We start from the raw sequence: 23,648 nt of genomic DNA on the forward strand, positions 1-23,648 counted from the left end.
CGTGCGGCCCCGGGCAAGTCCTCGATTCGCGTTTGCGCCCGTGAGCTCCGTTGCCTCGGGCCTCTCTGATCCCTGCGAATGCTCTGCGTTGAATAGCAGCTCGAACTGTGAGCTCTGAGATGGACGTTTTGGTCAAGCAGAAAAACATCTCATCTTTATCTCCATCCGACTCTCGGAGGCTCATCCTCTGAGGGTTTTTTTTTTTTTTTTTTTTTTTTTTTTTTTGTATTGAATGTACCTGTCCGGCTTAAGTGTGCATTCCTGTCTGCCTTTAAACAGTGAGAGTGCAGGAATGTCCGGCAGACCGGGACAGAGGAGGAGCATCGTGTTGAATAACCTTGGCAGCCTTGGACAGGAAATGAAACTTGTCTTCTCCCCCTTGTTTCTTCTCCGCTCTCTATCATTCTTCCACCTGCCACTGTCAAACATAGTCCCATGTGAAAAACAAGAAAGCATGCTGTATAGATCGCACAGCCTCCTCAGGCAAATTGTCATTTGTGATATTGGCCTATAAAAATAAACACGACACGAGATGAGCGCGGAGGTCATAATGTGTGTTTGACCCCACAATATGTTGTGAACAAAGTACGTGTCAAATGTGTCCCTCGGGTGGCGTTACAAAGCAGGCCATGGGGTCATGGAAGAGGTTCATCCTTGAGAATATACTGCGTCAGTGTCAGAGCAATCTGCATGAAACATTTCCCCTGTTTGACTAGTAGCCGTTATTTCAAGCCATTAGTCGAATAGTCGTCGTGCGTCTTCAATATTGATTTAATTATTAGAATATAGATTTTTTTTGGGGGGCTTCAGAAAATGGTTTGAGTTCCAGGGCTGAGCAAGATTATTATAAGTAGCATTGTTAACACTGTGGTACATTACAGAGAAATACAATAAGCCTTTAAGATGTACATTTTACATGTTGCAGCAGAGAAGCAAAAAAAGAATTTCCAACTAACAGTTCAAACCCCAACGATATTCGCTGTCATAATACCAAGAAATAAGCAGAATTTCAGCCTTCTTTCAGCATGTAATGACTTGTTTTAATGCCGTGTAATTTTCTAAAATCGGCCAACTGTAGCAAAAAGTGAAAATGAGAGGAAAATGTCCTTTCTCTGTTCTCTGTTTTTTTTACCCTGTTTGCACTTTGTGTCAGAAATGTAATTGAACAGTGGGTTAATTCATTCATGACATTTTTTTCGTTGCCATAGCATGTCGTGCCGGTGCTTTGACACCCTCCCTGACATGTCATCTGTAGGAAACCTGCGCGTCCGCCTGCCGATGTTTGCATCGGGTATCACCAGTTCTGGCATGTAATCCGTTAATAGCAGTGTGTGTGGCGCGAGCAGAGGGGGGGTGGACGAGGCAGCCTCGCGCAGTGTCACTGGTAGAGACAGCCTGGCCATTGATCCTTCACAGGTGGCTTATCGTACTGTCACATACCGTAAAGGAGCCTGAAGGCAGCCACAGCTGTGTGTGTGTGTGTGTGTGTGTGTGTGTGTGTGTTTGCGTGTTGGAGTCTCTACTCTTATCTCCATTTGTTTCTTCTTTATGTGTGGTTTTTATAAGCTCGTTGTAATTATTACGCCTTGATGTATCTCACAATCCAGCCGATCCGACTGAGGCTGATACCGATATTGGTGTTTGAGTTTTTTTGAAGTCAGATATCAGTATATCTTCCCATGCTCTTTTCTTAACATGAACATATTTTATATGTAAAATATTAAAACCTGCAAAATGCAACCGCACCGCGAACCGTGCCTTCCAAAATGACCATGAAGTTGTATCAACGCTACAGCCCAACTGATACTGGATTGTAGCGGCCAATACCAAAATTTTATATTTTGGTATTTCAGTATTGACAGACGATATATTAGTCAATATTTTTTTTTTTTCAAACAAACTGCAGTTGGCAACGAACATGGACACATAGGAGCAAGACACACAGCCTGAAAGAAGTTGTTTTGTGTCTCTTTGTGGCCATTTCATGTTCACTTCTTCGATTAAAGCATTTTTTGCGTAGAGTAATTCCAAGTGCACAGAATGAAACTAAAGTAATTCCAGTAATGCAATGCAAAACTATACATTTTCACTACACACACTTGGAGAGGAGAGCTACAGAAAAAAACGACAGTGCTAGTCAACCCAAGCTTTCATCATCATCGCACCTTCTGTCCTCTCCGTCCTGCAGACGTGTCCAGACGTCCAGACATTCATTGGTGATAAACTTTCCACCCCCACGAGGAAAATGTGTGTTGAGGAATGGGGAGCGTAAGGTGGAAGGAAAAGAGACACCATCCTGGGATGGGCTGTAAACCAGCCTGGATTCCGCCTCACCTGCCGCCTTTCCTCACCCGGCACGAGTCTTTCACAGAGGCGCGGTGGTGGTTTGAGTTTGAGTGAGAAATCAGCTCGTGAAATTTGAAGGCTGTGGCCACTGAGTGACAGCAGTGAAAAGCGATCCACAGTTTAGTCCACATTGACCTCTGTTGTGCTGACTGTGTGAAGAGTTTTGAAAAAGTGCCATAGTCGGTATAGAGAAATGTGATTTAGCAATTGTAAAAAAATAAAAATAAAAAAAATAAAAACTGTAAGAGAATAACAAGGAAAAAGTTGTTGTGCCCTGCCACCTAGTGGTTTACTGGGATCGGCTTTCAATGCTGTACATGGAGCAGAGAGATTCAGTAAGATCTCATCTTCCACTTTAACGTGCACCACTGTCATGTACTTGTTCTTATGTGGACATCACAGTTATCACAATTACTAGAACAAATAAAATGACAACACTTCATTACACAGAGCGCAGTCGAGTCAAAACAAGACAAACGGCGCATTGCTTGTGCCTCCGTGGAGATTAATATGCAGGTAATTAAGGATGGCAGTGCATTCTGGGTAAGGTGCATTTCTGAAGTGTGCAGTAGCTGCTGACTGTCTCTTTCTGCCCTCAAATAGTTGATCTCCGGACGCTATTAAGGTAAGGGGACAGCGCTTAATACGCAGTCCCCCCCTGCAGTTGGTCGGGGCACGTTGATGGGACTAATGAGACCGGAGTCATGGCTCTTCGTGCCCGAGGGGAAATTCCCTTTTCTCGTGCTCACTTCCAGCGAGGTCAGAGGTCATAGCCGGATTAAAAAAGGAAGCATCCTATTCTATGGCCAGTGTCTTTTCTCACACTGCACAGTGGGAATCTCCGGTTCAGCGTGAGTGAAGGCCAGAGCAACGGAATTGTAACTGTAACTGTCTTTTCCTCCCATTCTCATTTCATTTACAGTGTATAGAAGATCCTTCCACTCTTGATAACTCTTCCACCCTGTCATTGGATACTTTCTGCACGGGGAAATTAGGGTCCTTAAGGGAAAAAAACCCCACTTTTGACTTGCTTCAGGCCTTTATCTTAGCTCGGGCCATGTCCCCACTGTCTGTGTTTATATAACTGGAGTACATCCCTGGTAATCTATTTTATTAGTGGACTGTTTTCCTTCAATCATTCACCGTGACCGAAAGTGGGGATCACGGTGAGCAGGGGGTTTGAGGCTTTGCCAGATGTGTGGCATTGAAAAACAAAAAGAATACTGAGTCTTCACTATCAGCGATCTCCACTCGCATCAGCTTGTTGGAGAAAACACAAGTAGCCAATCACAGTTCACGCACTTGCTTGTCAACGCAACCTATCTTAGCATTTCTGCTCTAATGTTTATGAAACTTACTGTGCATCACAAAGTCTCACGGGGTCTTGTGACACGTTATAGTTTCCTTGTGATGAACGACACTTTCAGGCAGCTATGGAGTGTTTTGAATTTAAGCAGGGTGTCTTTGGCTCCGAATATAGCCGGGAACATATTGGGCTTGGCCAGTTGGCCTGCAGCCAGCCAGCCTTTTTTTTTTTTTTTTTTCTGTCAAAGACTGACGGAGAGGATTCTCAGTGAGTGTGTCTGTGAATGAGACTCTCCGCCTTTCCCATTTCCCTCCGTCACATTGCCACAATATGTGTGTGAGACACAGAACAGAGCAGCCGAGAGGAAACGCAGCTCACATCCTCATCCTCTTACACCTCTCTGGCTCTCGCAGACACATGCCCCCCCCCCCACCCCCCCCCACCCCCCTCCTTTTGTCTGTAATGGACAGTAACCATGAGCCGATGGCTTTCAGATGTCCTGATTGAAACACAGATATGTACTGTCCCAGCACTCTCGCAGAATAAGTAAATAAATCCATCGACATAGTTTGCGAGTAGGAACAGCTGTGGGTTATGTAAGCGACACTCTCTTTGACATCAGTTTGAAAACTAATAAGAGCTGGAGATATTTTGCGCTGTGCAAAGCTGCCACGCTCCCCTTTTCAGTTTCTGAGAAACAAACTCATTTTGAATTTGTTTGTGGGGGGGAAAAAAGAAATCTGCGACTGAAATTTTTTTTTTTTTAAAGATACCCTCTGCCCAATATTCTTTGTGAAGCTTCTCACACAGTGAGACAGTGGTGAGTTTAACATGTTGTCCACCAGGAGGAGTGGTTGCATAGCTGCACGGGCAAGTCCCAACGCTCCAGATGGTGATTGGTATAGCATTTGTGCACAATGGAATGATCTTTTTGAAAATAGTCTTTGGCCTCCGTTAGCATTCAGTCAGAGTACGTTGGAAGTCGAGATGTGATGATGGAAAATGGCTGCATGCTGTTGGGTGAACGGCCTGAAAAGAATTATGTTTGCAGCTTACCGTCAAGTTCTTTGGACATTTCATATTTACAGTGCAGACTTGGATGCAGTATTAGTGTGCGTGCTGTATGCTCGACACCAACTCTTCTCCCTTGTAATTCCGTCACTATTCCGTCACTATTCCGTTATTTTTTTGACCAGTGTCACAGTGTTTATAGGAGGAAAAGTAAAGAAAGAAGACACACCTTGATATTTTAAAAAATGAGCCTACGTTAATTCAACAAAATCTATGAGTGCATAATTTTGGCTATAGTGTGTGTTGAATACACTGTATACAGTATGTGCATGTACGCGCTGCAACAAAACAATATACTCAAATATACAACACTGAAATGCCTGAGGTTATTTTATTTTTCATCTCCGAGCACGCCCCTCTGATCCCTTCACCTCAGTGCAGAAGTGAGGAGCTGGTTGATTGAACGCTAATCTTTTTTTTTCCTTTAATCCACTTGTTCTGTAGCAGAGAGATTATGATACTAGTTTCTAATCCAGCACATGGCAGGATGCTCTGCGGCAGACAGAGTGGAAAGAGAGGTGTTGCTTCATCTGTTCATCTTTCTCAGGTGGAAAAGAGAGGGTAGAGGCTAAAACCTCCCTGACCTTTTTTTTTTTTTTTTTTTTTTTGGGGGGGGGGGTTCTCTCGTTGGAGGAATCGTTCAGCTTCAGAGTTGTGTGTGGTCACTTTGGGGGCAGCCAAATCCTTTTTTTTTTTTTTTTTTTTTTTTTTTTACTGTGCACCAATCCTCTCTCATCTCCTGCTAAACTGGTAGAAAGATGTTCCTGAACAGCTAGTCCTTCCCTCCGTGTCTCTCTAAACCCGCCGGGCAACGATCAGTCAGTTTTTCCCTCTTCCTGAATAGGTAAGAGCGAGTAGCCTGTCTGGATGGAATGAATCGTATACAAGGTATGTATAAGGTAATGTCCGAAACCAGCATGACAGAAGGTTCCATGTTCCTTTAATTGCGGTGGAGTCTCAGCCTGAGGAAAGAAGCTGCTCTGTAGTCCGGTGCTACGACAGCAGACACGTCTGTATCAGGGTGAACGGGCCGTAGGCTGGGGTGGGTTTTGTCTTCTGGTATCCTTTGGGGCCCTGCGACGACGCCTCGCCTCTCTGATGTCACTGATGCTCGGCAGATGGGTAGATTTGCTTTTGCTTTTGCTTCCTTCCCCCATATCACCCTTACTTTATTTTCTTTCATGTCATTTCACCCTCCTTACATTCTTTACATGTTTTTCAGGCTTTCTCCTTTCTGAATCCTCTCATCCCATTCTTTCATCTGTCCTTCATCCCTCGCTTGCTTGATTGCTGCGTTCCTAATTTCAGATATACCAGTTCGGTCATAGCTTGTGAGGAGCCTCACTAAACCCATACGAACTGATTGAGTGGTTTAAATACAGATCTACAACTCTGACCCAGAATATCCTATACCTTGTAAGGAGCAGTTGTTACATAATTCAGTCATTGATTTAATCCACATTTATCCGGCCGTAGCTGCTTGGACTGAAGATGAATCCTAGTCCTTTTCAAGGAGGTCAAAGATAATACTAACACCATCTTTGCGATACCATGGATCCAAAAATATGATCATCCTCCTTGATAGACAATATACAGTAAGGGTAGGAATCACAGACATACTTGCGATACGATCCCGATATTTTGCCCACGATAGCAATGATATCACGATACAGGCGATTCCTAATCCTAATACAATACATCACAATATCTGTGCAACTGATTTGAAAAAAAAAACTTAGTTTAGTGGGGAAAGAGTAGCCAGGTAGGGGGGGGCCGTGAAATCCCAAATTTCCCCTCTGTCCTCTGGCACATTCTAACGCCGCTATTCCATCGAATACACTGACACTCGAGCATGTATATTACTGCAGGGAGTTCTATTACATCATAATGGGTCAGTGTGAGGCTGAGGCATAGCCTGACATAGGCCGTTGTAGTGTGTGTTGAATGAATGTAAATAAAGATAATTCACGCAGCGCTTTCAGTGGTTTTTAAATGCTTAAAATGTTGCTGCGCAATTGTCGAGTCGCTGCCACCCGTGTTTTCTGGTGTTTTCCGGAGAAGCCCGTCTAACGAGGATGTCCCCCGTCTGTGTAATTAGGTGGTTACAAGATTACAGACCGTAGCCAACTATAAGTATTCACACGATCAAATGTTGGACTGTCTTCGTGAATAGTTTGATCATGTTGACGATATGGCACGGCAGTCAGCCAAACATCTATATACATATGCAATACATATATATATATATACATACATACATGTACATTGTTATTGTATATATATATTTTTTTCACTTTTTTCACTTTAATATTGTAAATGTGTATATTTTTTTATTTTTTATATCTTATTTTTGTACATTAAGATTAAGGTTAAGATAGACTTTATTAATCCCACAGCGGGGAAATTTACACGTCACAGCAGCAAAGACAGAAAGGTGCAGAAACACACAGCAGATGAGCACTGTGCCAATAAGAATTAGAAGGATTTAAAAAAAAACAAAAAAACAACAACATACAAATAATAAATACAGATATAAAAAATTTGGGGGACAAAAATTTAATATATACACGGGAAAATATAAAGTATGTGCAGATTGTGCAGATTTATGTGCAGTTAAACAGTCTTATAGCCGCGGGAATGAACGACCTGCGGTAGCGCTCCTTCTCACACTTCTAACATACTCTCATTTCTAAATGGATGCTACTTTCTACTCTTGAACGGGAGCACCGGTACTGTATCATTTCCCCCCAGGGATCAATAAAGTATTTCTGATTCTGATTCAGATCTAGCTAAGTAGTATTAGGTGATACCATGGGTGTAGTAGGTTGTAATTAGCCGGGCATTGAGCAGTATGGGAGAATGAACACAAGTAGTTTGTGTTTTGAATGATTTCATTTACTTAAAAATAAAAAAAAAACAAAGCTGCATTCGAAACACCCACTCTGAGGAAAGGTTGAGGTGCACGCAGAGGTCGAGCTCATCTAGCAGGCTAGGCTATGAAAACGCAGCTAAGCAAGCTTTCATTTCCTGCAGGCACAAGCTGGCTTTGTAATGATTCTTGCTGGTACGTGTGGAAAGCTCTGAAAAGACATTTATTTATTGCATTTTACCTTGAATGGAGCAGGCAGCAATAAAAAAAAGAAAAAAAAGAAAGTGCATGTAGGCCTGGCTGGTTTAACGCTGCCTCCCCAGGGTTCAAAGAAAACTGACTCGACACGCTCAAATGTAAAACACCGAACTTCAAAAGATAAAATAAAATAAAACCAAACACGTCATTTGTTAACGCTGTGTGGACTATGCAATAGTGCTTTTCATTGGCTGATGACTAACACAAGTAGTGGAGGTTAGTCCTTCCCAATCTAGGTCCGCATGTCTCTGTAAGAACATGAGCAATAAGACACTTGTTCATATGCAACATGTTCATATCGGCATCTTTGAATATTAAGCAGCACAGGCAAGATGATCAGCTGCCTTTGACACCACATTGGCACAAGTCCCTTCCCTGGACAAGAAGATTAGAGACTTAAACCTGGGGTCCAAGGCTGAGCAGATTTGCACCGATTGTGTCATTCAACAGTTGGGCATGAAGTAGAGAAATGACATGAAATGGCTGGGATCTCCTCCTCGCACATGACTGAATGTTTGCAGCCACCAGCGCTGGAGATCTCACACCCACATCGGTCAGGCTGCAGACGTCAGCCGCATTCTTTCTCACCTTTGATACAAGAAACTCGGAAACCCGGGAGACCATCTCATACGCGCTGTTCCAACGCGGCACGACATCTGTGATGAGCTTGCGCTGGGGAAGGCCGGGCATGGTCTGGTTTCGCTTCAGTGCTGTGGCAGCTGAGGGGATTTCTTAGGCCGGGGTTCTCTGAGAGTTCAGGCTGATGAACGGACGACGTGGCTGTGCATGTTCGTTGTATTTCCTGTGTATTTCAGTTGAGCATTGACAGGTTTTGCATATGTTGTTTGTCGGTTGTGTTTATTCCATCTTTGTGTTTGAGTTTTGCCTGATATGAAGACGGTGGCTCCACCACCTTCTTCTCCACCCTCTCTGCCATGCTGTGTGTGTGTGTGTGTATATATACTTCTTGTTAATGAAACTAGTTGACTGCGGTTCTTATTTTCATTTGGCGCCCTCTCTAGGAGACATGAAGTAATGACATTCCAGTAAGGTAACATCAATGGGCAAAATGGGGGGAAATCTCAGACGTTTTTAAATTAAACATTACAAAACATTACAAAATTTCTATCTAACTAATGTAACTCAAATTAAACTTTATATTTATTGTACCTGTCCCCCAAATAATGTAGCCGGACGACTGAAATCTCAGTTTCTTGCTTACTCAGTTGCTACCATATGCTAAATCATTAGCATCCGCATTCAATTTGCAGTTCGGTCGTCTGTTTGGCCTTTTAGTCGAATGCACTGCGTTGTATGATCACATGACCATCAGCAGTTTGTACTCTGTACTTTTTTTGGATGTGTTTTAGTGCATTGTGATAATCTCCCGGAGCTTTGTAAATCAGCAACGCTGAATCAGATTATCAGATGGTACACGCTGAATTGGAATGCATCCAGGGGGAGCATTTAGATGTAATGGCATTTGCCCTGTTAACCTCAGAGCTCAATTCATTTCAGATGCTCTCGGAGGAAATCTTTTACAGTAGACAGAGATGGCATGATGGTCAACAACAACTAGGTCCGATGTGCCCAGAATATGTAGGCTTAATCCTTGGTTTTCACCACTTTGTCAAATTCAGGACGCACACGCACAGACACACCCACTTATGTGTGCATGTGCCCTACAAAGACCGTACTGTGTTGTACTGTGCATGCATGCATTTATGTATGCATGCGTTGCATTCTTGCATGTATGATTATTGTATATATTTGGATTTCAATTAAACTCTCACACACACAGTATCAGAGAAGTGAAGCACAACCGAGTGAGCGTTGCAGTCATTTCAAGAATTTACAATAGATATATTGTCTTATAATGTATTAAAACAGCGAACTCAAATTAAATCCTCTTTAATCCGACATTGTACTGTACAATGTGTGCGCGCATGCACAAATCACATCTGTCATCCACAAAACACACATCACCGTGTCCTGTTTCTTAACATGAATACTGGGGGGCTGCCTCCGACCAAAGACCAAAGTATTTTTTTGAAATAGTTTGTCAACTAAGACTCTTCTCATCGACTAACAGCAGCTCTAATAAACACACATACTTGGTTCAATGTCTGGTCCCATAATAAGTGTTTCTAAGGCATTGTCTTAATAATATATAATCCACCTAGCAACATGACATAGGCAGATTTTACAGGGGGGGGGGGCAGGTGGGTCCGGACCCCCCCATACAGGGAAGAACACGAGTTGTTCCCCCCCCGAGTATATCATTGTAAACATAACTATATCATTTTATATACATAATAAAAGGGATTGAAAGCATTGTGCTAATTATAGACGCAAAACAATGCGTTTTTTAAGTTTCAAAAGATTGTGGCCCACAGTGGTTTGGCCCATTGCCTACCATCCAAATAAACCCCACACACATTAGCCCTTGAACACGCCGGTACAACCCTTAGAATATTTACCCATCAGTTTATCCAGTTGATGTCATCCAGTGTCTGAGCTGCTAATTCACCCTGTTGGTTTTATGAAAAGTTGTAATGTTGCGCTTTTTTCCTCTCTCACAAATCATGTTCGGCCGAGGTTACAGACATGTTGGAAGTCAAACGGTGTGTTATCGTTAATGAAAAAGCTTTCTTAAAAACATGTAAGTTTCGAGTAGTGATTGAAAGACTTCAGAGCTGAGCAGAACCCTACCGGAGGACCTGAGGCTGCACAGTGAGGGTGCAGCAGTTCAGCAGTGTAACTGGCAGCTAAACGATGAAGTGCTTTAAAGGTGATCTGTTAAATATTAAAATCAGTCCTTAAAAACTTTCTGGTAACCAGTGAAGAGGAGCTAGAAACTGGCCTGATATGATCTCTGTGATCTTCTAGAATTTATTAAAAGCAGCTGTGTTTTGTACTGGCTGATGGCTTGAGGGTTTTTTTTTTTTTTTTTTTTTTTTTTGGCTTAACCCTGGATAAAATGAATTACAATAATCTAACCAAGATGATATAAAAGCATGAATGACCTCCTCTGGCTCAAGCTGAGAGGGTCATTCAGGAAACATGATTTCAGTTGTATTTTTTTTTTTGTTTTAGCATCCGTCATTCTCACTTCTCTTCGTGGCAAAACATGACCAAAAAAGTTTGAAAAAATTGCCTGGGCAGGCGGCTGCAGAGCTGTGTGGAGCAGCTTTAGGCGTAATGCAGCAACACCTTCAGCGATTAAAAAGAGTGCAAACGCGGCTGTTAATAAAAACAGACATGAATGGACATGACCTAATAGCTTATGAATGAGCATGAGACTGGGCATCTACCTACACATGTGCACATAAGCATGCATGCACACACACACACGTGCTGCTAGATATGGCCAGATGGTGTAATCCTTTAGTTTTCCCTGTGTTTCATATTTTTTTCCCCCTCCTGTGCCGGGATTATGCCGTTGTCCAATCGGATTTCGGCCCACTCTCCGGCGATGATGCGAGGCGAATGACAGGCGGGTGGGCAGGCATGCAGTGGAAACACTGTACAACATACCGTGTTGGCTGTAAACGCTCCACCCTGCCAAAACCGCTGTGGCTGCCATTTGTAGAGCCGGTCACTGACCACCTCTGTCCAGGTAAGAGACGGGACAGATCAGAGCCAGGCCCCCTGGCAGATGTGCGAGGAACTTTTTAACCTCTAAAGGCCACTTTAGGCAGCGGCCAATTCGTCTGTGCTTGAAGGAAACTAATATTAGAACAAGGATTACAGTGGCAAACTAAACGGCTTTCTTAAAAATTCAAAAAAGCTGACGCACAGCAGGAGCCCTTCTTTCAACAGGGCAAACTGGATGCATTTCGTTGTGTCGCGGTTTTACTAAGTTATTGTTGTTAGGACAAGGGGGACACAGACTTAGAAGGACAGATTATGGCTGGCGGAGGACATTCATTTTCCTAGACGTTTTCAGTATGCTTCCAGATGATTTAATGTGAAACATGTAGCAAATACTCCACTTTGAGGTGTTTTCAAATTGTCTTAATAATTGATTTTGTCTTCATCCACTCCTGTATGATTTTTGCAGTGTTTTCAATTAAGATGACAATGCCTTTTTCATGTGTCAATGTGTGTGTGTGTGTGTGTGTGTGTGTGTGTGTATTGTGATGCTTAGATGGTTCACATTCCTGTCATAACCACTTTATTTTGACTTCCAGTGTAGCTGGTATGCACCGTGTTTCCAGGCCTAAAGACCTGGTAGAAAATGCGTGTAGTCTAATTTCACGCTTACTTAGCTGTTTTAGCACTCGTGTGGCAGATTAGCGAATGTGCCTGGCCTCTTACGGAAGAGAGTGTGTGAGCTGATTAAGCACAGATGCACATTTAATAAGGGGAGAGAATGAAAAAGTGTGTTTGTGTGTGTATGTGTGTGTGTGTGTGTGTGTGTGAAGTGGGCCTGTTTAATTGCGTGCATTAAATCGACCAGTGCGGTGGCAATACACCTGCCATGACGTAGCTGAGTCCCCCAGCTTTGCTAGAGTTCCAGCTCACACGAACATTTCATGGCCTCAATTAAGTCAAAGTCCCATTCAGTGTCTTTGGATGAGCCCCTGATTTTACATATCTCAATGTACCTCTCGTTTTTTTACGACTCCATCAGCGAAAGATTTGAGATGTGAATCGCCAGCAGACTCCATAAAGGAAAAGACAGATCAAACATCGTGTGACTAAGTTGGCTAGCTGTAACTGATGTCACACATTGCATGTATCCAATTATATTGTACTGTATGTTATAGACTACCATAACACACTTTTGCATATGTCACCTCTTTGTCATTGGCGTGACATTTGTCAGGAAAACGCTTGTTGTGCTGAATCTTGCGCTGATGCCCACTGGCGTCTGACACGGGCCACTGAAGGACTCCATGGCGTGCGTTGCACCCTGCCGTCATTTTCATTTGAAATCATTTTGAATTAAATACTTTTGTGATCTGGCAACCAACCGACGCACTCCTGCCAGGAATTTGCACCTGCAATCCTCCGCCCAATGGGTGGATGAGTTCATTACAGCGGTCGACAAATAGGAAGTGGGAATGACTCTGCTTTGGTCAATCAGCCTCAAACTTCATATGGTTACTGAGGGACCATTCCTGATCAAACCTATGTGGCATTTATGATTCGTAGTTATAGCGCCACCTATATTTTCAGGGGTTTACTGTCCTTTAAAGTTATGCTCTAAGGTTTTTTTTACTATATTCTTCAAATAACCATAAAATGTGAAATAATTTCAGTTTTGTCTGTCATGGGTTATTGAATGGTGATGCCCAGGACACAATTAGGGATGGACATTTCAAGCAAAAATAGTGTTCAACGTAATAGCAAACACGACTGTTTGGGACCAGGCTATTTGGCAATTTGGGACGAGAGTATTTCCGTGAACAAAAGCATCCCGAAAGTTACGTCGCTGATGCTTGAAATGTTCGAGTTTAGCGAAACACAATGGCGCAGTTCCACTTCCACTTACATCGGAGAGCGAGCTGTACCCAGCATGCCGCTCGGAGCTGTCAGTCAGCGTCAGGGGTCCCCTCTCAATACACCACACAGTGTGTACTAACAACAGACAGATTCCTTCCTTTATAGTTACATGATTTAACGTGTGTGTTGTAGGTAAAGAAGCAACTCTGCTGCTGCTGGTGCTGTTGGGGGTTTTCTTCCCAATTCTAAAACCATATACATTTTGGTATCGTAATAGGACCCGGATAAAAGCTTCCACCAAATACAATCGGCCTGATCTATCTGTCTTCCCTCCCAGGTCACTGCTTCCTGTGTATGGTGGATGTGGTGCCGGTAAAGAACGAGGATGGTCTGGTGATCATGTTCATCCTCAACTTCGAGGTCATGACAGAGGAGCCATTCAGAGAACACAAAGAGGAGCTCAACCACCGCCTGCCCACCTGGCTTGTCACCGGTAGCTACTGACTGTCCTTGTTTCTTCGTTTGTCATTCTCTGTTCTGTGCTGATCAAGTCGGGTTTGAGCAATTTAGGATTTTTATTCCTGTGAAACCTGGGTAATTGTGTTGAATAAGGTTTTACAAAAAGGCCCTTTTTTTTTCACGAGCATGAACTTTATGTTCCAGTGGATATCCCTGGGGAACAGCATCTGAAGTAGAACAGTGGAATCAAGTCTCTCTCTCAACCAGATTTTTTTGTTTTTAATTTTGAAGCTAAAACCAAAATCTAATCAATGTCACTGTCCCAGATTCCTGGAGATTGTTTTGGAAGCTGTATTTTGATGATCCAGTTCAAATCTCCCTCTCCCCTAGCATGACCTCCACTGCCTAGAATATCCTCCTGTATCCCATCCCTCACTTGTTTCTCTCTTTTCGTTCACACTGTTTCCTACTCCAGTTCTCCTTTCTGCCACAGGTTAATATTGGAAATCCACCTGTCACTCTTCGGGCAATTAGTCTTTTTCCTCCGTCCTCTCTTCCAGGTCGTCCGCGAGGCTTCAAGCTGCGTCTTCCCCTGTTGCGCTCCTTGTCAAACAGTAAGGCGTCCCTGGACGACACGGAGGCTGGTCACATCCCCACTGCTACACCCCTGCCGCTGCACCCAGACCATCACAGTCACGAGTCCCTAGGCCTGGGGGTGTTCCTGCCCCTTCCACCTTTATCATCAGACCACCAGGAGGAAATCAGTGGAAGCAGGTAGGCCCTGTGGATTACTTTTGACAAGGACATGGGGACATTGGGACAATAGGGATGGGTTAGCAGAGGCCTATTTTAAATGCTGTTTATGTGGAACATGTCACACACTCTTGAATGGTTCTTAACAGTCCTACAAAGCTCTATGCACAGGTATTTTCTGTTTTGCTCAAGGTTTTTTTTAGTTTGGGCAGACAGTTACCATCACATGGCTTTAACGTGAAATAACGAGTTCAATGAAAGATTTCCCAAATCTGTAATATCCTGTTAATACCCATTACGTTTGTTGTCTAGGTCAGCTCTACAGAGTTGGCCAGAAGACCGCCAGGAGGACCATCGCACCTTACTGGGCTCTGACCCTCCTGTACCCGCTCCTCCCCCTCCCCACAGAGCCCACCTGGTGGGTCCCCTCACCCAGTCGTCACCCTGCGTAGCGCCTCACCACCGCCTCAGCCTCAACCCGGACGGCTCGGGCTCCAACTGCTCCCTGTCGCACAGCCGCTCGCGGGAGAGCTTCCACAGCATGCGTCGCGCCTCCTCCGTGGATGAGATCGAGGCCATGAGGCCCGACTGGAACCGAAAGAACCGGAGAGCGAGTATTCGCCCCGGCAGCAGCAGCACTGGTGAGGAAGGTGGAAGGAGAAAAAAAACCCAGATGACCCTTTCTGTTGTCCCCTTTGTTTTCTACCTTACTGCTTTGTGTGTGTTTGCAGGTGCAGTGAACAGTAAGTCCAACATACTGAACTCCACGTCGGACTCGGACCTCATGCGGTACCGCACCATTTCCAAAATCCCCCAGATCACCCTCAACTTTGTAGATTTTAAACCTGACCCACTCATCGCCCTGCCCAGCGGGGAGATGGACATCATAGCCCCCTGCAAACTCATCGACCGGACGCACCACGTCACTGAGAAAGTCACCCAGGTAGGGCGGAGTTCATGTGTAGAGTGTGTGGCTGGGGGAGAGGCTGTGCTTGTGTTATTTGTGAGGGTTTTGGCCTGTCTGAACCAGTCTGGGCTGCTGATATATGTTTCTGTCAAGAGCTTTTGCTACTCTTTGCTGCAGTTTAGTTTATCTCGGAGGTTCAGTACTGGAAGTGTGTGATACGCAGTGAGCATAATTCACTCAGCTCCTGCCAGCTACTTCCGCTCACTGTAATCTGACAAGTCTTCCTGGGCAGATAATGCTTGTAGCTCCAGCTGAAGTGAATTGAGAACGAGATTGATTGAGCCCTTGGTGGTGGCATCCCAATTACTGTTAATTGACGTAGGGAGTAACGGAGAAAGGACGTGTGGGGCATGTTCAAGGGTTCGTTTAATGGTCATTTTACAACTCTAGGTTGTGTAACGACACTTACGCTTGTAGTCCCTTTATGCTACACACACACACACACACACAAACATCACAAGACATAACAAAAAAAAAACGTGAGGGAATGAGGGAGGAGTCTCATTGCCTGAGGAAAGAAAGCTGCTCTGTAGTCTGGCGGCTGTGGCTGGGGTGGGTATTGCCTTATTGTCACTGATGCTCAGTCGATGGGTACCAGTGATGTTCTCGAGGTTTTAGTCACCCATTGCAGAGCCCTCCTGTCCTGGGCCAGTTTGTAGTTTCCAGTCAGGATGCTTTCTGTTGCTCCTTTTGTAAAAGTTAACAAGAACTTGGTACGAGAATTTTGCCTCCTCAAGGTTCCTTAAGAACTACAGATGTTTCTGAGCTTTCCTCACCAGGGTGGAGGTGTGTGGTGACCACGACAGATTCTTTGCGATGCCAGAAACTGTTCACCTGCTCTATCTAATCTCCCCCGATGTAGACAAAGGGTGTGCCTTCTCCTCCGTTTTAAAAAAAAAAAAAAATCAACGATCAGCTCCTTGGTTTTGCTGACGTTGGGCAGTAGCTCGCTCTCGGCGCACCAACCTGCAAGACCGTTGACTCCCTCTCGATATGAAGTCTCTGTAAACAGAAACGCTGGTGAACTCTCTGGGCAGATAACATGGACGGCATCATGATATTCAAAATGTGGCGTTTGGGGAACATTGTCCATCAACTTTGACTACGTTTGAGCACCGAGCATCATTGACGCAAAGTTTAACGCCGCTTGAGCCTGCTTGATCCGGGGTGTTGTGATGAAGCGTTTCCACATTCAGAACTACAGAGTCACTTCCCTTCTCTGACAGGCTGCAAACACATCAGCTCCTTCACACTAATTGCTCTTCTACATCTGTACAAAACCAACCACAAGTAAAGAATGAACGTCAGATTGAAAAACCTCTCTCTGGACGTTGTCGTCGGAGGAGAGCTGGTTCACAGATGAAGTTTAACCTAGTTTCTTTATGAGAGGAAGACGTCTTCCAGAGGAGCAGGCTAATTAGGTTCCATCACCGAGCGTTATTCTGCCTTGTTTCAGAGTGTGATGACGAGTCTGACAGTCTTTGTTGGATGAGCAGAGAAGAAGAGGTTTCTGTGGCTCTTATTATCTCAGATCGAGTGTTACGGGTGTATGGCTCTCATGGTCCCTCTGCACGTATACATTTTTTTTCTCTTTTTTTGTTTTTGTTTTCTGGACTTCCTTACTTGCTTCATGCTTTATGTATGTGCGTGCATGCGTGTGTGTTCAGCAGATATGTCTCAGATTGACTGCCGATTCAGCAGTTTATTGTTGAAGGCCCATATCTCCTGTGGGACTCATATGACCGTGACAACAACATGAAGCTGGAGTGGTAGTTTTGAAGCATGATATACCGTGTGTACATATAATTAAACTCATGAACATTAACACAACAGGCACGCTTACTGCTCTCTGTGAGCACGGTTCTCTGATGCACTGACCTCAGACCAGCATTCCCGACCCGAGGCCGCTGCGCCGTGCGCTATTCATTTGTGTACCTACATGCACACTGTACTGCAAAACAATCAGGATGGAACACTGAATGACTCCAAATGAGCTTCTTTTGATTACTTAAATGACGGTCTGAAGTAAATGTGATGTTTTTATTTTGCAAGAGAATGATTTGTGTCTTCGTAGACTTTCTGAGATGCTCTCAAGTTATTTTGTTTTCATTCAAACTTCAACACGAAGCCAGTGAAGTCCTTTTAATCCCGAATTGTCAGCCTGGCGTTGATGTTCGGCGTTAGATGAGCAAAGAGCGGAAAAAGATTAAGCTAAGCTCACTGCTAGGACTGTAGTCTGCGTGGAGTTACTTAAGAGGAATATGAATGATCTATTCTTTCATATTGTGGGAGTGAGTTCGAGCGGGAACATCGGCCGAGAATAATCCAAAGTTGATGATGCAACACAATATAAACCTAATGCAATCATGCCGCAAAGCATGTGGTGCAGCTGGTAAGGTCACAACAGAACCCCCAGTGGATGTGAGTGTGTAGGTGTGTGTATATATGCACACATGTGCATTAAGCCATACACACTGTGGTTATATTGTAGTGCGGATGCCATACTATGGACTGCTAATTTACATTTAAGGGAAGAATGGGAAAACCCAAAATGATCTGTATTTTTGCTGCATATATCTGACGTCCGTTTACCATGATTTTTTTTGTCATATTTTAAGTAGGAAACTCACATCAGGGGTTAATGTTGTAAGAAAAGGAAGTGTAGAAGTCATGTTCTCATGTGTGGATGTCGCCATGACTCCCTCTACCTGCCCTCTGACCTTCCCGAGGAGTCCAAGACAGCTGAATTCAGTTATCGTTGCGTTTTCAACTACGGAGAGACACATGAGCCGTTAAATCTGCAACTGAGCTGCGCGGTTCCGCTCAAAACCTTCTTACTCTTTCATCTGTGCCGTAAATGCCTGAGAACAACTGCTCAGAGGGTGTTATTACCTTATTGGAAGAGCGCATGCATTACCCAATCGGGGCCTGAAGATGGCAGCACCACATCAGGTAGCGTGATGACAGGCCTCAGCAGTCCCCCAGAGCAGCAGAGAAGAAGATGTCGAACGGTAAACCAGACTGAATAATTTAAGTGTTCCATAAAACATCTGACACCCTCCTGAACAAGAGCGCATGCAGATTTTCTCTCTCATTTGGAATGGCTTCTGGCACTGTCCCCTTTTCCCCGCTCTCAACGTGTTGGCTTTTGCCTCCTTCTGCCTGCACTCACACTGGCCCATGAGTGCTGACTTCTGTTGCCTTGTGCACAAGTGAAATGGCTGGAATGGACACAAATGCACACCAGCTGCCTTCAAATGTCGTTAGCATTAGCGCTATCTGCTCATCGGCCATTTCAACAATCACTGAAAACACATTTTTTCTTACAGTCTTGCCTCTGCGTGAGCTCTTATATAGACATCAGCGCGGGTGACCTGTGATTGACACATTAGCCAGTCTAATAAAGGAGACTGTATAGATGGATGGAGGGGGAGGAGAAAGAAGGGGGTGGGGGGGGAGGGGGGGGTCTTACTCAGTGTTTGTAGAGGCATGAAGGGCTGAGCAGACCACTGAACAGTGTAGAGATAAACTGGGATCATGCCTCATTGCACACTTTGTTGATGCTCTGCTTTGTTGATTAGCCGGCACACTAAGATACACACTCCACACCCTCACCCATCACAGCTCTCATACAATATTCCTGACACACACAAGACACACAGTTTGATACACACACACACACACACACTTACAACACCCTGATGCTCTCTTACACTCAGGCATACACTCACACACACTCAAGGAGCCTGTCACATCCAACTCCACGGTGGAATTCCAATGGAGGAATGGATGGCGGACACCGCGCCCAGCAGCAAAGCGGTAGGAACCACCGTCATCTCCTTAAAATGTAACAGAGAGAGAGAGAGAGAGAGAGAGAGAGAGAGACTGCAGCCCATGTTGGAAATTTTGAGTTTTGGTGCACGTGTCGGGCATTGGAAATATTTTGAAGGTGTCAAATGCGCATTCAAAGCGTGTAGATTTGGTCTTAAAAGTTTTGCCTTGCAAACAAAAGAAAACATTAGTTGTAAGTGATAGGTGGCATGTGTTTATTGGGAAAGCAACGCAGCTATTTCACACAGCTTGACGCGCGGTAATGATTTGAACATTGTTGGACTGTGATCAAAACACAGCCCCTGATCTGAAAGGTTTTCTCCATCGTGCCGTTTGATGAAAATGTAACATGCTGCACTCTGTAGTATTTCCAGCTCTCTCGGATACGCATTTCCATACTCGCGTACAATTATTTTACAGAATTTGAATGAAACTCATTACTTATTCTTCACATATGGTATAGCAGCTATTTATGCACTCTTTTGGTTAGTCAAACTGTCGAGTCTTGGTGTGGCTTTTAGGAACTCTGCTGAGCTCTTGTGACCTTCGTGGCGCTTTGACAGGATTCAGTCCCGATTGTGCGGCACATGAAAAGTTTTAAACTGACAAAAACTAAAAAAAAAAAAAAAAAAAAAAGTTTGCGGGGAAAAGAAACGAGATGACGGTATCACAAGTCTAATGGCGAGCACCCTGGTAGGAGAAATTGTGAACGGGGGTGGCAAAAAATAGTCTTAATTGGAATGATTTATTTGGTTAGTTGTTCTGAGCCAGTGCATTCCTCTCCTCTCCCCGCTGAGGCACTGACACTGTTTTCCTCCAGCATATTTCATCAAGACGAACGCCCACGCACATAATCAAGAAATTAGATTGTTTTTAGACGGTAATGGTTTAAAATCAATTATGTTTCATGTCAAACTGCCGCTATTTTGTGAATTCTGAGCTGTGTGCATACAGGGGGTTTTAAACTGCAATGAGCCACTTGTCAAAGAGCACTTGTTCTGCCACTGTAGACTCTCCATTAAATGGGATGTAGGTTGCGTATGTTTCTTTAATGAGCTGGCTTTACAGGGAATCAGAGGAGGAGATCTCTGTGGACAAGGCAGGAAGATCGCGTCCCATCGTCACTGTGCTTTAACTGTGTGTGTGTGTTTGTGTTTATATATGCATCCTTTTTCTGTGGCATGAAAATGAATTATATAGAAGTTTTTATGTATATGTTTTGGGTATGCGTACCGGAGCACTATGTGCCCCTCTGTACTACTGTACAGTGAAGTTGCCTGCTTGGACTGGGGCAGTTACAGTATGGGGTTAAAAAAAAAAAACTCGGTAAACTTTAATATATTTCATTTGATGCCAATGTAAACTGGCCATACATCATAGTCATTCCTGCATGGTTGAGAGGGATTTGTTTAGTTTTGTTGACATGCAGACAGGGAACCTTTCTTGTTATATCAATTTTATATCCTCAATGGCTTTTCTCTTCGTACAAATAGCAGCCTGATTCTTCCCTTCACTGGAATTTGACAGCAAATATTTTGAGCTTGAGCGACTGGACAGTTTTGACAACTATCTCCAGACACATATCTCGAAATACCCCCCGCACTCACAATTCCTCCACCAGGATTACAAGCTGACCCAGGTGGTTAACCAGCAAGATCACCGGTGAACTCCAGAACCTATACAACCAGTCCATAACCAAAGAGGCCCTCACCTGTGGTCATTCTAAACAAAGTGCATGATTCATGACATTTTCTCTGTGCCTTATGTTCCCATGCCGTCCACATGCCAGTTCAAAGCTCCTAGTGTCTTTCCCATCTGCACTGTTAGTGTACAGTGTAGCAGAGCTGCTCAGGCTGCAGGCCCCTCTCATCCCATTAATTGAATTCCCTACTCGTCAAAGTCTGATGATACATATTTGCATAGGGCCATGAGTATGCATGAGCTCTCTAAATAGTGTATGACGTGAATGATTCAAAAGCAGGTATTTTTAGCCACATGTTTTTTTGCTAAGAAAGCGCCGGGAGAGGGGGGGGGGTAATATGACACTGCGGTTGTTTTGATGAGAGATGCACCTCTGGCAACGTTCCACAGCACGGCCGTGTCCGTTAAATAGGACAGAAATGAGTGGAAATGAGGGGTCTCGTCTCCAAAAAGAAGAGCGTTGCTCAGTCAACCTGGAGGAGGAGGGCACTTTATCCAGCCGTGTGTGTGTGTGTGTGTGTGTGTGTGTGTGTGTGTGTGTCTGCTTCGGCTTGGTCTCATTGTAATGACAGAGTAGTACTTGCGATTTCCACGATTTGTCTTGACAGCAGTTGAGAGAGCCAAACTTGAATTTTCTCTTACATGAGTCCTAATTGCAGCCGCAGTTCTCACAGTGAAAACGAGCGCACACTACAATAGATGTTTTAAACCTCTTTGCTTGTTCTTGTCCGCACATATATTATGTACTGCGCAACCGAGAGAAATTACATTCATGGCAGGAAGACAAAGGGAATGGGATTTATTTAGGCTGTTTGCAGTTTGAGCTTGCAGCCATTGCTCCATTGCTCAAGTAGCCATTTACTTGAGCGATGGAGGACGGCTGCAAGTGAGGCGTATTCCCTTTTTTAATCGTTGTCACAGGGGAGCAGTTTTCAGCGTGACAGTGTGGTCATATTTGGCGAGAAATGCACATGCGCCGTTAAGTGTCAGTTAAATGGGCAGGAATGGAGTGGAGTCTGGGAGCGTGTGCCGCACTCAACCTGCAGGACTGTAATTCAGCCGCCTGTTCGGTGGCTCTGCCTCAGCGCCTCAAATTGATTGAGCGCTTCCTCCATGTGAGTTCAATGACCCACAAAGAAGGAAAGCATGTCTTCAGCCCTGTTCAAATGAGACTAGTTTCTACAGGGTACGTTAGGTAACTGTGTCGCAGTACATAGTGGTGATAATCCCATCCACATCACAGCTGGGTTTGTGTATTTCTCACAGACATCCTCAGTGGTAAAGTGTCAGCAGTCTTTCACGAGTGCACGCCATTTGCGTGAGGTATGAGTCTGCGTTCTATCATTCTGGTATCCTACACAGCAGCGAGGATACGGCTGGCTATTGCAGAATGTAAACAGTCCCAATATTTCAATATTTCCCTCAGATATTTTCTACCGTGCGTTGGATTTCTAACCCAGGTCTAGTCGATAAGGAGAGCAGAGTAACACGACTCCAGGAATTCAGAAACTCTCCCTTCAGATCTTCTCCGCGGTGAAATACCACTGGACGGGTATCGTGGGGGGTCAGCGTATTTGGGGTCAATTTAGTTGAACTTTGGCTGCACAACTAGTGGAATTGCAGCGAGCACAGCTACACTATCAGTTTAAAACGATGGCCTCACTTGACCCATAATGTTGCAATGCTTCAATCCAGGCTTTACTGGCATCACCTACAGTACCAGTTATACCAGCATGCGTGCTCGCAGCCTTAAGATAAGAAACCCAATAAAGAGAGTTCGGTCCTGCATGCTGCTGGGACGGGCATTGACACCTTCAGCGAGGTGAAATGGATCCTTCCACTTCATTTGACTCAACGTAAAAGATTTCACAACTTCCACTTTCCGTCCTCCTCTGAAATATTAAGGAGCCCAACAGACGCCTTATGTCAGCAACACAATGTCAGATGAGGAAACTAATCCAGTGTGAAGGAGTAAAACCTGTTGAACGCTGCCCGGTGGAAGTGTTGTAATTAATTCATGAATCCTAATGCCGAAGTGTCAAAAAGGGACTTTGAAAATGTCGTCCCCGTTGAAACAAACGTGCTGATTCTCAAGCAGCTAATCTATATCGGACTAATCTCTTTTCCCTTCCCGCTGCTGCGAGGCAGCCCATTCGAACAACATTAGAGAGGCATCGATTTGGCCATTTGTAACGCTCTATATAACGTTAGTTGGGTTCACGCAAGTCGCGATGTGTGTCTTTTGAAATAACATGCTGACACTGTTCAAGGGGGGGGGGGGGCTCAACCTCAATTGATTTGAGATGAGGTGGAAACTCACCAACAAGTTATTTCTGCAGCTTTAATGTGAAGTTTCACAGGCTTTGAGGGTGATGCATTCATTAGATTTTCACCCAAATGATGAAAGAGGGAGAAGGGTTGGAACCATAAAAGGCTTTGGCCCACACTGTATAAAGTAAACCAATGAAAACTCACATAAAAGGGTTGCAAGACAGGAGAACAGCCGATTACAGTGCCATAAAATGCTTGTCATCATTCTCCACCTATTCGTTATCCACCAGGTCCTTTCATGTATGTGTGAGTTTGTGTTCGTGTGCACCTGCTCAGCGGGGACTGGCTAACTGAATCTGTCCAGC

At 44.3% G+C, this 23,648-nt stretch overlaps 1 protein-coding gene across 1 annotated transcript in view; it reads left to right on the top strand.

Moving 5' to 3' along the window:
- The window catches only part of kcnh2b (potassium voltage-gated channel, subfamily H (eag-related), member 2b), a 184,660-nt gene that overhangs the window by 88,672 nt on the left and 72,340 nt on the right, over positions 1-23,648 (top strand). Inside the window, exons 3-6 of the mRNA XM_070928216.1 lie at positions 13,639-13,794; positions 14,321-14,534; positions 14,826-15,154; positions 15,245-15,456. Coding sequence (XP_070784317.1) covers positions 13,639-13,794; positions 14,321-14,534; positions 14,826-15,154; positions 15,245-15,456 — 911 coding nt within the window. The remainder of the gene's footprint in view (positions 1-13,638; positions 13,795-14,320; positions 14,535-14,825; positions 15,155-15,244; positions 15,457-23,648) is intronic.

This window comes from Enoplosus armatus, chromosome 21, assembly GCF_043641665.1.
Source record: "Enoplosus armatus isolate fEnoArm2 chromosome 21, fEnoArm2.hap1, whole genome shotgun sequence".
NCBI classification, from domain to species: domain Eukaryota; kingdom Metazoa; phylum Chordata; class Actinopteri; order Centrarchiformes; family Enoplosidae; genus Enoplosus; species Enoplosus armatus.